Consider the following 16,749-nt stretch of genomic DNA (forward strand, 5'->3'; position numbering starts at 1 on the left):
TACGTTTGTTTCGGTTCTCTTGAGAGCCAGCCCGTCAGCTCATCGACCGCTTCGAGGCGTGACCGTGCCGGCCCGCGGACAAACGTTAAAGAAGCAGCTGTGAGCAAAAAAGGCTTCGGGCCAGCATACTTGACCGCGCAGATCAACGAGTATGTCCTTGCAGCTACTCATTTTACTTGAGTCACTTAGCGCGAACGGTACCGAGAAACCGAGCGCGCACCATCTGAACGAGATGCATTGTAACGTGCAGCTGCCTTAAATACACACTATTAATCGTGTCGGCGATCATATCTTCGTAGAATATAATTTTTCCACTGTCTGCGAGACGCGGATTCACCGCCTCTTCGCTGCTGTTTTCCAGTGCATGGCAGTTTTAGAACTTCTGAGCCTGAAACCGTTCTCTGTTGCTCCCTCTGCTGCTTCAACTGCGCACATTTTTTTTTTCAACTGCTAGCCCACACCTCCAAACAATAGTAATAAATAAATAGGTAAATAAAATAAACAAATAAACAAAGGATACTTTGGCTACCATATGCGTAAAACAAATGCCTCTCTTCAGTTGGTCAGAACTGTACAGCCAATAGCCCTAGTGTCAAAGGGATGGCGGGTTCAGTCTTGTGATGTTCGAGGCAGAAAACAATGAACAATTGCGGTTTGTGTTACGTGAATAAATTCCACCTATATAGTAGCTTCCAGCACTCCATAGAATGTTCAAAGGAAGACTACGTCCTCCTTGAGATTTTACCCAAGAAGCGAGGAGATACAAATTTGTTTCTGCTTAATGTATATAGCTCACCCAAAGATAAGGGTACCGGTATACCGGAATTACTTATCAAGACTCTGAAACTAGCGACTTAAGCCCAGCTATTAACAGTAGGGGACTTTAACGCACCACACCCGGAATGGGGATACACTAGAGCCGGTCCCAAAGGCAACAGGGTATGGCAAGTGGTCTAAAATCTAGGCCTAACTGTCCTGAACAACCCCCAAGAAATCACGAGACTAGGCAACAGTATATGTAAAGACACGTCGCCAGACCTAACCCTGGCAAAGAACATACAAAACCGAACATGGACTAACACAGGACGCACGCTAGGCAGTGACCATTACATTATATCTACCACCTTTGAGACAGCAAAGCAGAAATCAGTCTTCAACAAAGTAAAAATTACGGACTGGGACAAGTTAAGGGTAATAAGAGAACAAAGATAAAAAGATGAAAGCACACACCCAGTAATTGAACATCTCGGGGACTGGGTGGAATCACTAAAAATGGGCATTAAGGCTACCACAGCCGAAATCGGCATGGAAGAAGGACAAGTCACTGACTCTAGGTTATTGCATATGTGGGAAGCACATTTCAGCTTGCCAAACCGCTGGAAGAGGAACAAACAAAACAAAAATCTTAAAAAGAGAATTGCACAGTTGCAGAGACTAATTGAAAAATATACTCTAGAGCTTCAACACAAACAATGGTAGCAAATTTGCGACCGCATGAATGGCAAGCTCGAGTGCAGGAAAACTTGGCATCTGCTAAGGCACCTTCTTGACCCCACAGAGGCTAAATCAACTAAACGAGGTCAACTTATGAGATTAGTGCATCAATATCAAGGCACCACAGAGGAGTCCTTAACGGAACTACGAGATCGATACTTAAACACAACCCCAGATGGACCGCTGCCAAACTATCAGGGAACACCAAACGAGGACTTGGACGCTGAGATTACGGAGTCGGAAGTGTGGCTTGCCATGGGGCAACTACGCACCACGTCTGCAGCCGGGCCTGACGGTGTTACTAACAAAGCACTTAGAAACTTGGACGCAGGGTCAGTGACAGCACTCACTGACCTCATGAAAAAATACACAGACGGAAACATTCCACAAGAATGGAAACATGCAAAGATTACACTCATTCCAAAGCCAGGCAAGAAATTGTGTATAGAAAATCTACGCCCAATCTCTTTAACATCCTGCTTAGGAAAGTTAATGGAACATATAATTCTCAATCGGCTACAAGAATACGCTGAGGACAATAACTTACTCCCTAACTCTATGCTAGGCTTCAGGGCTAATCTTTCTACCCAAGATGTTATGCTGCAACTCAAGGCAGACATAATAGACATGGAACGCAGCAGAGGAACTAAAGCCATATTAGGCTTGGATTTGAACAAGGCGTTTGATAATGTCACGCACGATGCTATCTTAAGGAATCTCTCGGACATCAACCCAGGGAAAGAACTTTCCAGTACATCTAGTCATTTCTCAGTAACAGAACGGCAGAGGTAGCAGTGGGAGAGCTTAAATCAGACTCTATGTCACATGGAGGTAAAGGAACGCCACAGGGCTCAGTCCTGTCACCCTTCCTTTTTAATCTCTCACGAATTAAAATTCTTTCTAAATTACCAGGCATCCAGGGGCTGCAACACACATTCTACGCAGATGATATCACTTTATAGACCACAACTGGCAGCGATGGTCAGATAGAGGATACCCTGCCACAAGCTGTAGACATAATACATGACCTGGCGGGTAAAGCAGGGCTAACCTGCTCGCCCTCCAATTCCGAATTATTTCTAATCAGATACAAACCAAGGGGCCCTCGAGAAAAATATTGCAAACCTCCGCCTCCACTGAAAATCTGGGTGGAAGGGCTCCCTGTAAAGGAAGTTCAAACTATAAGAATCCTAGGACTCTTCCTTCAGTCGAACCGGAAGAACAAGGAAACACTACAAAAACTCCAGACAACCGTTAATATGACGGTAAGACTAATTAGACAAATTGCAAGCAAAAAAAAGGGAGTCAAGGAGACAGAACTTTGCAAAATAGTACAAGCATTTGTAATAAGCAGGCTTGTATTGCACTCCCATACTTAAAATTAGACAGTAGTGAAAAAGCCAAAGTAGAGTCTATGATTAGAACAGCATACAAGGTAGCATTAGGGCTACTGAACTGTACCTCCACCGAAAGGTTTCTGGGCTTGGGAGTACACAACACCTTAGACGAGCTTACAGAGGCACACTTAACAATGCAGAGAGGCCGGCTTTCCCGCACCAAAGCAGGAAGAACCATACTTGATCGTTTAGGACTAGGCATACAGCTGCCGCCCCAAGATACCAAAACACAGATACCTAAACGCATCGCTAAGGTAATAAGAGTTAAGCCACTAGCTAAGAATATGCATCCTGCTCACCACGAGGGAAGAAGAAGGGCTAGGGCAAAAGCTCTACACAACATATACAACCAAGATGAACATGCAGTATATGTAGACGGCGCAGAATATCCCCAGAAACAAGCGTTCGCACTAACGGCGGTGGATATGCAAGGTAAACTGATAGTCTCCGGCAGTACCATAACGAAATCCTCGGAAACGGCAGAAGAGGCGACAATCGCCCTTGCTATCATTAACACAGAAGCTACTACCATACTCAGCGACTCTAAATTTGCCATACGCAATTATGCGAGGGGCAGAATTTCTCAGGCAGCAATGAGCATATTGGGTCAAACCAAAGACTTAGACTGAATTACTGAATTGATATGGGTCCCGGCTCACTCGGGGAACCCTGGTAACGAAGCGGCACACATAACAGCTCGAGGATTCGTCAGCTGAGCAGGGGACGCTGTCGTTGCTGAGAGGTTTTCGAAGGACGGCCTATCATCTTTTCACGATATTACTAATCATTTTAAACTTGAAAGGAGGATATTCCCTCCTCCAGCCAAAGTCTTTAATAAGGAGCAGGAGACCACTTGGAGGCGACTCCAGACGCGATCCTTCATGACGCCTTACCTGTTGTCAAAATTCTACCCCGGTGAATACGACCCTGCATGTACATTATGGGGTGATTTAGCCACTTATGATCACCTATTGTGGAATTGTAAAGAGGAGCCGCCCCCGAAATCTCTAATACAGGTTTCTACTCTCGAGCAGTGGGAGGCCGTGTTGGTCAGCTGAGACTTGGGAGTTCAAACCCGGGTCAATGAATGGGCTACCCAGGTCGCTGTCAGCCGTGGACTGATAGCCACCTAGCACGGATCATCTGCATTCTGCCTTTTCTGACGAATTAAATGTTTTTCAGTCCAATCATTAAAGGTTAAGTGCCAAGTCAGCTGGATTTTCTTTACGTGGTGCAGTGAGTCGCGGTCTGCACTGTCAGCGTTTGAAGTTTGTCGACAATGAGAGAAGCTGTCTTCTTAGCCCTATCGACGTATAGATCCTCCCAGGTGTGTTAAAAAGCTCTCCTACACGGCTAAAATGAAACCTCTTGGCTGGAATATGTCTAACAAAGCCTCTACTGCCGTTCCCTTCTCTTTTTGTCTTTTCAGCCCGATTCATTAGTTCCCGATTGATCAGCCCGATTGTGTAGTTTTATACATTGCCACGCGCAGCTATTGAAGAGTTCAAAAAAAATGCCAGAGTTACAACGCACGTTCTTTCCTCACCACCTTCAGATCTGCCAGACATGTAGCGCTTTGAATTCTGCCTGCATATTTTGACAATAATATTGATGCCCGGTTTTATCAGGTTTTATCAGACCTGTCGACGAGTCCGAGGGCCGTGTGGGCCCACAGGTTCCACATTCTACAAAGACTGCCTTTGTGTTGACTTCAGTTTATTCCTTAGACAATCGCCGCAGGGGTATTCACTATAGGGCGGAAAACCTATAGGGCGGAAAACCGACGGGGCTGTATGATGACTGTAACGAGCGAAAAAAAAAAACTCGCAGGACAGTGAGCACTGCGTAGCGTGACAGTCAGCGACAGCAGTTGAAGCATTTTCTTTTTAAGATATTGTAAGCACTGTGAGTGACCTTCATCTTCATCTCAGCGTAATCATCATCGGTCATCGGGTCGTGCGAAGAAGACGAAGTGTTGCTAAGCTGTGACTAGTCGGTAGCTGCTGCTTCGGCCTACCTGAAGTAAAAAGGTGAATTTGCTGGTGCGTTCTTCTGCCTCACAAGTGGTGGAGGTGACTCCTGATCCCAGCGTCCTCAACGCGGCACCCCCTGGAGCTCCGTTCCGGTCGTGTTCTTGGCGGCACGTCAACCGCCATGGCGCAGTCACATCCCCCTGCTCTCACCGTTCCGGCGCCTGTAGGTACCGATGGGCATCCCACGGCTGCCCATGCCACCTCTGCACCACTGACGTCCCAAGGTGCACTTGCTCAGCACCATTTGACCCACCCAACTTGGTCAGTTACCTCACGTCAGCGCGACCCTCCGGTTTTCGCCGGTCTCCGCGGTGACGACGTCGAAGACTGGCTACAGCAGTACGATCGGGTGAGCGCTTTTAACGGTTGGGACGCTTCTATGAAGCTACTCAACGTCTCATTCTACCTGAGTGACGTGGCTAAGACGTGGTTCCTCAACCATGAGGACGCCATTCCTGACTGGCCTCAATTCACGACACAGATCCGCCAGATATTTGGAACTGTTGGTGCTGGTCCGACCTCTTTTCAAAAGAAGCTAGAGACCCGTGTGCAGCTTCCAGGAGAGACATACACATCATACATTGAGGACGTACTCGCCCTTTGCCGGCGAGTTAACAATGGCATGGTCGAGGCTGAACGTGTCGGACATATTTTAAAAGGAATTGGCTCTTTTGCCTACGCAGCTCTAGCTGCCCAAAATCCCGTCACGGTGGCAGACATTCGTGCCACTTGCCAGCGACTTGACTATCTACAGTCGCGCCGCCTCAACAACACCTGGGATCCGAGCCAAATTCCCGAAACTGATCTGCGCACCATCATACGATCTATAATACGGGAAGAGCTCCACAATGATATTTCGTCGGTTCCTGCCTTCTCACGCCCACCTGCTCAATCTACTGGGTTGCGTGGCATTATCAAGGAGGAGCTTACTTCACTCAATCGTCCCATGGCTACAGAACCACCAGCCCCTCCCTACGTTCCGACGTATGCTGAAGTCACTGCGGCTCCTCCTCCTTGTCCTCCTGTCCATCACGCGCCCGTCCCACCCAGCCTCGCCGCCCTGTCCCCGCGACCACCGGTGTATGGTAATTGGCGGCCTCTCCCACCTCGTCCAGTATGTTTCTACTGCGGAATCCGCGGCCATGTAACACGCGTTTGTCGCCGACGACTGCGAGATGAGCGTGCGAGCTATGGGTACGTTCGACGTGACGACGCCTACCAGCTTCCTCCTCGCCAGTACTACACCGATAATGACCTCCGTCCCTCTTCCTCCCCGCCGACTTCTCCTGACCGGTCTAGGACAGCACGGCCATCGCGTCGTCGCTCCCCGTCACCCTTTCGCCGGACTTCGTCGCCCCTTCGCCCTCCATCTTCAGCTTCTGCCCGCCAAACGGAAAACTAACCTGTGCAGTTTCCGGAGGTAAAACTGCACCGCCTGTCGTCGCTCCAATTCCTCCTCTGCTCCCATCAAACATGTTGACTGTATTCCTTGAGGGACATGAACTGGAAGCTTTAATTGATACCGGCGCCGCTATTTCTATTATGAAACTTGACTTGTGTTTAAAACTGCGAAAAGTGCGCACACCTTATACCGGTCCTCCTTTACGTGCTGCAAATGGACAGAATATTAACCCTTGTGGAGCGTGTACAGCCCGAGTCACCATTGATGGCATCTTGCACTTCATTGAGTTTGCTGTCCTATCCTCCTGTGTCCATCAACTCATCTTCGGCTGGGATTTCCTCCAAAACGCCTCAGCAGTCATTACGTGTTCCCCTCCCACTATTGAAGTCACTGAATGCAACATTCTTGCCGATAGAGAACCACTTTCTTCCCGTGTAGTTATGCTTGCCGATCACGTCCTCTATCCGGGCAACGAAGATATTCTATCTGTGACTTCTGACGCCGTCACCGATGGCGACGTCCTGATTACACCCAGCCCTCGTCTCCTGTCAAGAGGTATTATCATCATCGTGTCCCTTCTTCGCTTCTCCAGCGGTTCTTCTCTTCTCGCCGCATTCAACACCACATCAGAGCCCATTCTTCTGCGACGCGACTCTACTGTTGCATCAATTGCTTCCGCCCAGCCTGTCACACTTCTTCCCATTTCCACCTCCGATCGCTCTGATTCATCCCCTGCCTCGCTCAGTGCAGCACTTCGCCACACGATCAGCACCGACCTGACAACAGACCAGACAGACGCATTGCTCGCTGTATTGAACAAGCACGCAGACTCGTTCGACGTCAATTCCGGCACACTGGGTCAAACCGCTGCAGCAACGCATCGCATACTCACCGACGGATCAAGCATAGTTAGACGCCGGCCTTATCGTGTTTCTCCAACCGAGCGCAAAGTTATTCAGGAAAATGTTGCTGACATGCTTGCACGCAACATCATACGCCCATCGTCTAGTTCCTGGTCATCGCCTGTTGTGCTAGTGCAAAAAAAAGACGGTTCGGTTCGTTTTTGTGTAGATTACCGTGCTCTAAACAGAATAACTCGTAAGGATGTGTATCCCCTCCCTCGAATTGACGACGCCCTCGATTGTTTGCAAGGTGCCCAATTTTTCTCCAGCCTTGACTTAAGATCAGGCTACTGGCAGATCCCCATGAATGAAGATGATAAAGAGAAGACCGCCTTTGCAACACCGGACGGTTTATACGAATTCAATGTAATGCCTTTTGGACTCTGCAACGCTCCTGCTACATTCGAGCGTATGATTGACACAGTTCTCCGCGGCCTCAAGTGGAAAACATGTCTCTGTTACTTAGATGACATCGTCATTTTTTCTTCGTCATTTCCTGATCACCTTACTCGTCTCGATGAAGTTTTGACAGCACTTTCCAGCGCTGGCCTACAGCTAAACACGAAGAAATGCCGTTTTGCATCAAAATCCATTAAAGTTCTTGGCCATCTCGTAAGCAGCGAAGGAATTAAGCCTGACCCTGAAAAAATCGCTGCTGCGCTGCACTTTCCCCGTCCAACTCGGGTCAAAGATCTCCGCAGTTTCCTCGGCTTGGCATCATACTTCCGCAGATTCATCCGCAATTTCGCCTCTATTGCCTCACCTTTACATGCGCTTCTTCACAACGACACGCCTTTCATCTGGTCTCCTGCTTGCGAAGAAGCATTTGAAACTCTGAAGCGTGCTCTGACTTCGGGTCCCGTCCTCTGCCATTTTGATGATAAAGCACCGACAATTTTGCACACCGACGCCAGTAGCCATGGCATTGGCGCTGTCCTTCTGCAACGCCAAAACACCTCTACAGAAAATGTTGTTGCCTATGCGAGCCGAACTCTGACTTCTGCGGAACAAAACTACACTATTACCGAACAAGAATGTCTCGCCGTCGTCTGGGCTGTTCAGAAGTTTCGTCCTTACCTGTACGGCCGTCACTTCACAGTCGTCACTGACCACCACGCCCTATGCTGGTTATCCACTTTGAAAAATCTGTCCGGTCGTCTCGGGCGGTGGATCCTCCGCCTTCAAGAGTACGACTTTACTGTCACTTACAAATCGGGCAAGAAGCACAAGGACGCCGACGCTCTCTCTCGTTGCCCTATTGCTTTGCCGTCGCAACCCATGTCCTCGCATTCCTCTCCTGTCCCAACGGAGTCAAGCCATTTAAACCCTACAGTTATGCAGTCTTTGAGCGCCGCCTCTATTGCTCTCATGCCAGATATACACTGCAATCTTGCTCACCACCAGAGTGCTGACCCTTACTGTCAAAAGCTGATTGATAGTCTCAGCGGTGTTCTTAGACCTCCAAATGCCCGTCTCCGTCGTCGGCTCAAAAATTTCAAGTTACAGGATGGCACATTATTTTGGCACAACTACAGCCCACTGGGCCACACATGGGTTCCCGTAATTCCTTCTTCCCTGCGTCCTCAAGTTCTACAAGCCTTCCACGACGACCCCACCGCAGGTCACCTTGGGTACCACAAAACCTATGACCGCATCAAACGTCGTTTCTTCTGGCCTGGCCTTTCAACCTCAGTATTAAAATACGTAGCGTCTTGCATCCCTTGTCAACGACGCAAGCGGTCTACGTCGCCTCCTGCCGGTCTCGTGCAACCTCTCCCATGTCCTTCCACACCTTTCGAAGTCGTCGGAATCGACTTGTATGGACCCCTGCCCTTGACTCCAGCTGGCAACCGCTGGGTCGTTACTGCCGTTGACCACCTCACCCGATACGCTGAAACCGCAGCACTTCCTTCCGGCTCCGCTTCCGAAATCGCCAACTTCTTCCTCCACACCATACTTCTTCGCCACGGCGCCCCTCGCCTCCTCCTTAGCGATCGTGGCAAGTCGTTCCTCTCCACCGTCCTCGCCGCAGTGCTTCATGCTTCAGGCACGGTGCATAAAACTACATCTCCTTACCACCCTCAGACCAATGGCCTCACAGAACGCTTTCATCGCACCCTTTCTGATATGCTATCCACCTACATTCACCCTCAGCACAACAACTGGGACTCTTTACTCCCCTTTGTAACCTTCGCCTACAACACTGCCGTTCAACGAACCACCACCTACTCTCCGTTTTTTCTTGTTTATGCCCGCCATCCTACCTTCTCCCTCGAAGCATCTTTCTTCACAGCTTCTACTCCTTCTGCCGCGCCTTCCCACGAACAGTTCGTGTCTCGTATCGCCCACTGCCGTGATCGTGCCCGCCTTCAAACTGAAGCCACTCAAGCTTCCAGGAAAAGCACGTATGATGCGACTCATCGCTCAGTGTCTTTCCGCCCTGGAGACGAAGTGCTACTCTGGACACCTACTCGCATCCCCGGCCTGTGTGAAAAGTTTCTGAGCCGTTTTATTGGCCCGTACACGGTTCTGGAACAAACTTCCCCTGTAAACTATCTCATCACACCTGCATCGCCTGTTCGCGATCGTCGGTGTCGCGGCACCGAGATTGTGCACGTGTCGCGCTTGAAACCCTTTAACCGCCGACCTTAAGATTTAATTTGCGACCAGGATGGTCGCTTTCGTTCGGGAGGGGGAATGTTGTAAGCACTGTGAGTGACCTTCATCTTCATCTCAGCGTAATCATCATCGGTCATCGGGTCGTGCGAAGAAGACGAAGTGTTGCTAAGCTGTGACTAGTCGGTAGCTGCTGCTTCGGCCTACCTGAAGTAAAAAGGTGAATTTGCTGGTGCGTTCTTCTGCCTCACAATATATTCAGCTAAAGAATTTAAGAGTGGCATACGTATAGAAACAGTTATAGACCAGTCTTTTCGTTTGTCAGACAATCTTGCTCTTCGAGTAGCATTTATCTCCTAGTCCTTCATTGTTATGAACGAATTCTTGGGATATGAGCAATGGCAGGAGATGTGTTCGATAGAGTAGAAGACAAAGAGAAATAACTTTAATTCGCAGCTTTCAGAAATTACGGAGGAGAAGGCTTTAGCCTAAATATCTATTCATTCCCCTAACCGTCGGCCGGAATCACTTGGCACCCGACGGCGGTCACGGCGATACAGATGACTGACTTTGCGTTGTTCGTCTGCTTCGTGGTTGAGTAATTAGGTCTCCCAGGATTGTACATTTCAATTCGGGTCGTTATAGAAAGAGCAGGTTGAGACCATATGGACAAGATCTGCAACGCTATTGCAGTGCGTACATCTAGGATTAAAGACTTCTGGATGTCATTTACTCTACACTTGAGAGTGTAAACACCCCAGATAGCCATTTCCTCCACATTATTTCCTCTTTCCTCCTGAACTGTTTATCTGCTGCTGGATAGACACTGCGACCGAGCTTACAGTGCCGCCTCCAGGCCAGAAACACCTCCTTTCGGGTGACGAACTCCCAACATCCTATAAAATCATTTATTCATGGAGTAGAAACATTTGTTAGCAATTCAAAATAAAGACAATGTCTTCTAGTGCGCGTGGCGTCCTCATTTAAAGATTACAATGGCCAAAGTCTGTTTCTCTTGCCTGAGATACCAGGTTACGCTGGATTGTCGGGTCACAGTTGTACAGAGTGGCCTCCCACTGCCACTTCGTGTAGTGTGTTTTCAGGTTGTCTGGTTTTTCGTCCGTGCACCCCCACTTGACGTGGTATGCTGTGGGCCTCTCGTCGCCCCACTGTCATGTGTCTGTCTCTCTAGAGCTCAGGGAATATCATGCTGTATTTATATAAATTTAGGAAAGTTTTAGCTTGCAGCTCCCTCAAGTCTCTAGCCTGCTGTGCTCTCAGCCACTAGTATGGTGGGGAGGAGTTGACGAATTCACGAAAAGTACTGTATTCTAGTGTTTTAGGCCATAGGAATTTGTATAGTGTTTAGTAGGGCGGCGTGAGTCTCTATGTAGCCTCCTCAGTTTCTATGTCCTCGGGTTATGCTATCCGCGACCTAGTTTTCCTCAAGTCCTGTGTGCGCTGGTATCCAGGTGATTTGAGGTTTGAGCGATGGGTTAGTGGTGCTTCTGCAGTTTGTTAGTTTGTGCAGCCTCTTATGTTTTCGTCCTGCTAACAAGAGCCGACTTCCCGCCTGCGAGTCGGTGATTATATGTAGCTCTTGCTAGATAGCCACTTTCCTGGTGGCAACCTTGGTTACCTTTTCAGACTGCGCCAACAGGTACTACTACTTTAACGATACTCAAACGAACGCGTTTGTTGGCATATGTTGTAAACGGGCGCTTATTTTCAAACATTTGGCAGAGACTCTTAAGACTGCCTACGAGTCACAACGCAAAAGCAGTATATGTAGAACTGCGCAAGGTAGACGAACATAATGGCGTTTTGTACGCCTCCGATGCTGCTGTGCGCAGTCCGTGCGAGGCCAGCGCGAGGTCTATTCATGACTTAATAGTACTTTGTCGCCACATTAAACCTCGACATCACACTGCCTAGCACCTGCCATGGCTAACCTGTCCCAGAAATATACAAATATCAACCCATGTGACTAGTTCAGTGGTTTCGTTAGCACAGCCAGTGTGACATTCCTTTTGCAAAAAACTCACACGATCGTCCACTGATAAGCTTGCGTTTGTCTGCGGCTCGCTGGTGTAGTCCCAGTCTACTTTTGTGCCCTGCAGCACAACCGAGAAAAAGGGAACCCGTGCAGCAGCATCTTCGAGGCCCCCAGCTTCGAGGAGGAGCACTGTTGCTTTGCCGCCCGCCGAAAGCCGATTGGCCAAGACACACCCTGCAGAGCCTGCGCCCACTGAAATCAAAATTAGAAATAAGTGCATTTCATCGTCGAGAAAAACAGTAAAACTCAAATGCCTATGAGGCCAACAAAGGAATCTTTTTGTCTATTTGTCCCATATTATGACCGAACAGAGGTGTTCTTCTACCATTTGAAGAACGACACCATGACAGGCTGTTTTGGGGGTTATCTATACCGTGTCTGTAGGTACACCTGATACTAAATTTTTACCCAAAACGCGAAGCCAAGCCTGGTTAGCGGTTTCGTTGACCTTGGAGGCTTGATCAAGAAAGGATCGAATTTCGTTACTAAAAGTCAGCAACTGCACCTGATGTATCAGCGTGAGTAAAAATAAGGATGGGGCGACGACACAGACAGACTGAAAAATAATGAGGTGCATTGAAGTCTCCTTGCCAGCGGAAATGGGAAAGCTGTGTGTGATCTGCCACCTGCGCCATGTGCTGAGCCAGCGCCGTAAATTGCCAGTGGGTTTTCAGTGGGTGCCATATGATGACGCTGCGACTGCACGCCAAGTTTGGAGGAAATTTACCGGAAACGGAGAAAATTTGATACTCGTTTGATTTCGACATCTTTAACTAACATGTTCATAATTACTCGTGTAGGCCTCAGGACATATCGCGAAGATACGTTTTTAAGCACTGTACATTCCCTAAACGCGCCTTTATGCAGCTTCAAACGTCGGATTTTTTGCATAGTTTTGTCGAAGTATGGCAATAAACACAAAAACGTGTCGAGGGGGAGTGGCACCTTCCCCTTCTAGCACGCCGGCAGCGCAGGTTTGATTCGCACAGAGACCCCAATTTTCTTTTCTTGTTCTTTTTTCGTAAGATTGGCAGTTCTTCCAGACACTTGCGTGCAGCAGGGCGCCGCCGCGGTGTCTCACAGGTTATAACGTTCGGCTACTAAGCCGAAACACGCGGGTTCGATCCCGGCCGCGGCGGCCGCATTTAGGTGGAGGCGAAATTCTAGAGGCCCGTGTACTGTGCGATGTCAGTGCACGTTAAAGAACCCCAGGTGGTGAAATTTCCAGAGCCCTTCACAATGGCGTCTTTCATAGGCCGGCTCACATTGTGACTTTAAACCCGCATAAACCCATGAACCAAAACTTGCGGAAAGATTCTGTCAAGAACTTTCGTCGAGACCACTCATTAGGCTAGAAATGTTTTCGCCTTAAAAGAGCGCAGACGTCATTCTGTTTATTCTGCTGAAGAAGACATGCATATGTACAGTGGTGAGCAGCCTTGTCTAGAGCGCGCCGACGGTTCTCTGTGGAGTAAGGCAGCGCCATCTAACGTAGACTGTGGGTTTGAGTTATGTGTCCCGTGCGCATGCGCGGCAAAACTAAAGCGGTGCCTGCTCGTGAGTTCTCTGCCTCATTTGTTCTCATTGATTGCGCTTCACGACGCCGGGGCCGCTCTGAATATTATGTAATAGCGGCCGAAAAACCAAAGCGGCTCGCGCGAATCGCAAAGCGCCTAGGCAAGCAAGTGCAAGTGATATCGGGTGATCGCGCGTTTGAAAATCAAGTGAGAGCGGATGATAGCGCGTTTCAAACACGCACCAGGCTAAGAGTGCGGGAATGGGGCTTAGTTGGTTGTTCGTTGTCCGTTTTCATTTTGTCCGTATATGGTTAGCGCATTACCACTACGCACCATGTATTGCAGGCGTATTGTTTGATTGCGCGTCTTCGCGCTGTGTTATCAGCTACAAGGAACATTGCATTTGGCATCCGCACACATCTAGGAACTTGTATGCAGAAACGCGCGATCATCCGCTGTCACTCGCGCTTGCTTTCCTGGCCGTCTCGTTAAACTCGTGGAACATCGCGGAGAACATCGCGGAGAACAACATAGTAATATTTGAAATATTGATGTCGATGTTGTCAAGCCCACAAGAGGGGGAGATTTTAAATTGTCAATTGTATTGATAATTCCGCTGTAGCGAAACTAGATCGAATCCATTGGAATGTTGAAGTTAGATGCACCATCTTTAAAGCAATCATGTCAGTCATGACGCATGAACGTCTGCACTGAATTTTTCGGTAAAGATGTCAGCGTAGTCAGAGCTTGGAATAGGGTCTGACTGCATTCAAAAAGGAATGAATTATTGGTTTCGTTTATTATTTTTGCTAAGAAACTTCTTGGATTAAAATTGCATTTAAAATATTTCCGGTACAACAAAAGAATGTTACGGGGATGCCAGGTAAAAGTTGTGGGGACAGTTGCAAGAGCCCTGTTCCCCCAGCGCACTGTAGATATGTCTGCGTTCGTTTCATTAAATAAATTGTTGAGGAGTGTGGGCAATACAGTTTTTAACTTTTGCGTGCCGTAATTTTGTCTGCATTTCTTTACATTCCAGGGTTGTCGGCAGCGCTCGTTATACGAGAAGAGTTTTTGTTTAACTTTGCTTGACAAGTTATCGCGTCATTATTTGTTTAAGCCGAATTTATATAGGTGCCATAGTTTGTAATCATACATTGATGAAATCACAGCAGTGTTGTGTTCTTTAAGCAAGTCTGAAGTGTGGGAACGATATATGACTTTGTATGCCAGTCGGACAAGTATTTTTCGCAAGGCGGCAAGATTTTTATGTTCTCAGCTTTTGTTTGGACCAAACAAGAATCGCATAGTTTATTAAAGACGAAAATAAAAAAAAATTGTGCAAGAGTACGCTAAAGGATGCGCGGAAATTTAAGCAGCCCTAGCGCATAATGCCGCTTGTCCTGGACAGCTTACAAATGATGCAGTTTACGTGATCACTCCAGTCATGTTTTCTGAGAAATGTTCGACTGATGATTTAAAAGATTTCGCTACGTCACTTTTGGTGTTTAAGAATATAGGGGGCAGTATAAGGGCCTTGGTCTTTTCAACGTTTATTTATAGGCCGGGTATTTGAGCGCTTGCGTTTATATTGAATAACATGCGATTTGTTCGAGTGGTCAAATCAAGGCACACATTACATGAAAGGAATAAAGTCGTGTCATTGGTGTAAATTATGTATTGAAAACTTTCAACAGTGGGGACAATTTTATCATATAAAATAAAATTAGCAAAGGTCCCAAGAGGCTTTCACTTTCATACCTGTTCTTAATAGCTTTGCAGTGGAATGCTTCCTTCAGTCACAACAAACTTAGAACGATATTGCAAATGAGATGCAATTTATTTATATGCTTTGCTCTAATGCAATAATAGTCTAGCTTCTGCAGAATTCTGTATTTAATTAGGTAAAACTGTTTTCAAAGTCGAGCAAAAATACTAGCACTATATCTCTGATGTTGAATTTTACTAGAATGAATTATCTTTCAGACAAGAAGGAGAGTTCTACAGGCCTATTCTGGCTAAATCCGTACAGGGCTGAAGTTATTAGATCAAAACGGTCATTAAGTGAAAATAAGCGTTTCAGGATTACCCTTTGCAGACCTTTAGAAAACACGAGTAAAACAGATATAATACGTTACCTGGACGTGTCGTTTCTAGTCCTTCTTTAGCATATAACTCTTGCCTTAGCAATATGCATGTTAAATTGAAAAATTTCGCTCGACCAGCACAATTTCGGCCGACCGGTTCAACATGGTTTTCAGAAATTTAGATCGACCACCACGGCTGTGCTTTCTATAACTGACTCAATCAATGAAGCACTCAATAATAACAATAATTCTGTTGGTGTATTCCTGGATATTAAGAAGGCATTCGACACTGTGGATCTCGATATTTTATGCAAGAAACTAGAACGATATGGGTTCAGAGATGTATCACTCGATTTCTTTAGAAGCTATTTAACTGGGCAACGGCAGTGTGTTATTATTGACGAACACGCGTCAAGTTCGCGTTCTATTTCCGTAGGTGTTCCGCAGGGCTCAGTACTGGGGCCTATACGTTTTACACTTTACATAAACAACTTACCCGATTGCCTAATAAATACCCGTGCCATTATGTACGCCGACGACACCTCATTGTTGGTGACCGCTAATTCCGTTGAAACAGCCAAGCATACTTTAAACTCAGAACTTCAGAGTCAATAAATGGTTTTTAACAAATAGACTCACTTTGAACATAGGCAAGACTAAATATATTATATTTGCATCCCCTTATAAAATATACCAGAATACCTGCTCCGCAATTTGCATCCCCTTATAAAATATACCAGAATACCTGCTCCGCAATAACGATAGGAGATAAAGAAATTGAAGAAGTTAAGACTATTCAGTACTTGGGTGTAACCTTAGACGCTGCACTAAACTGGAAACCGCATATCGAAAAATTGCGTAGCAAACTATCTTATGCATGTTTCGTTCTGGCCAAAGCTCGGCGACATTTCGAAATACACACACTAAAAACAATATACTTTAGCTTCTTTCAGTCCCAATTAACTTACTGCATAGAATCATGGGGGTTCACTTACATCACTTACATTGAACCTGTTTTACGCCTGCAGAAGCGGGCACTGAGAATAATGACTTGCACAACACCATATACGCCTTCTCGCCCTTTGTTTTTTAGACTCCAAATAATGCCGGCATTGCAGCTTCGAGATTTTCGCGTTGCACTACTCGTACTAAGAGTCCTCTTCGGCACCTCCCCCTTTCCTTTGAACACATTCCATAGAGCCCCAACTAACAGCCGTTCAGCAGCACAGGGAAGATTTCTGGTTC

General features: G+C 47.2%; 1 protein-coding gene across 1 annotated transcript in view; it reads right to left on the minus strand.

The window, feature by feature from the left end:
• Positions 1 to 16,749, minus strand: part of LOC144123119 (alcohol dehydrogenase [acceptor]-like) — a 67,878-nt gene that overhangs the window by 45,164 nt on the left and 5,965 nt on the right. The window contains exon 2 of the mRNA XM_077656021.1: positions 11,890 to 12,092. Within this exon, the coding sequence (XP_077512147.1) occupies positions 11,890 to 12,092 (203 nt within the window). The remainder of the gene's footprint in view (positions 1 to 11,889; positions 12,093 to 16,749) is intronic.

Source organism: Amblyomma americanum, chromosome 3 (genome assembly GCF_052857255.1).
Source record: "Amblyomma americanum isolate KBUSLIRL-KWMA chromosome 3, ASM5285725v1, whole genome shotgun sequence".
Classification (NCBI taxonomy): Eukaryota; Metazoa; Arthropoda; class Arachnida; order Ixodida; family Ixodidae; genus Amblyomma; species Amblyomma americanum.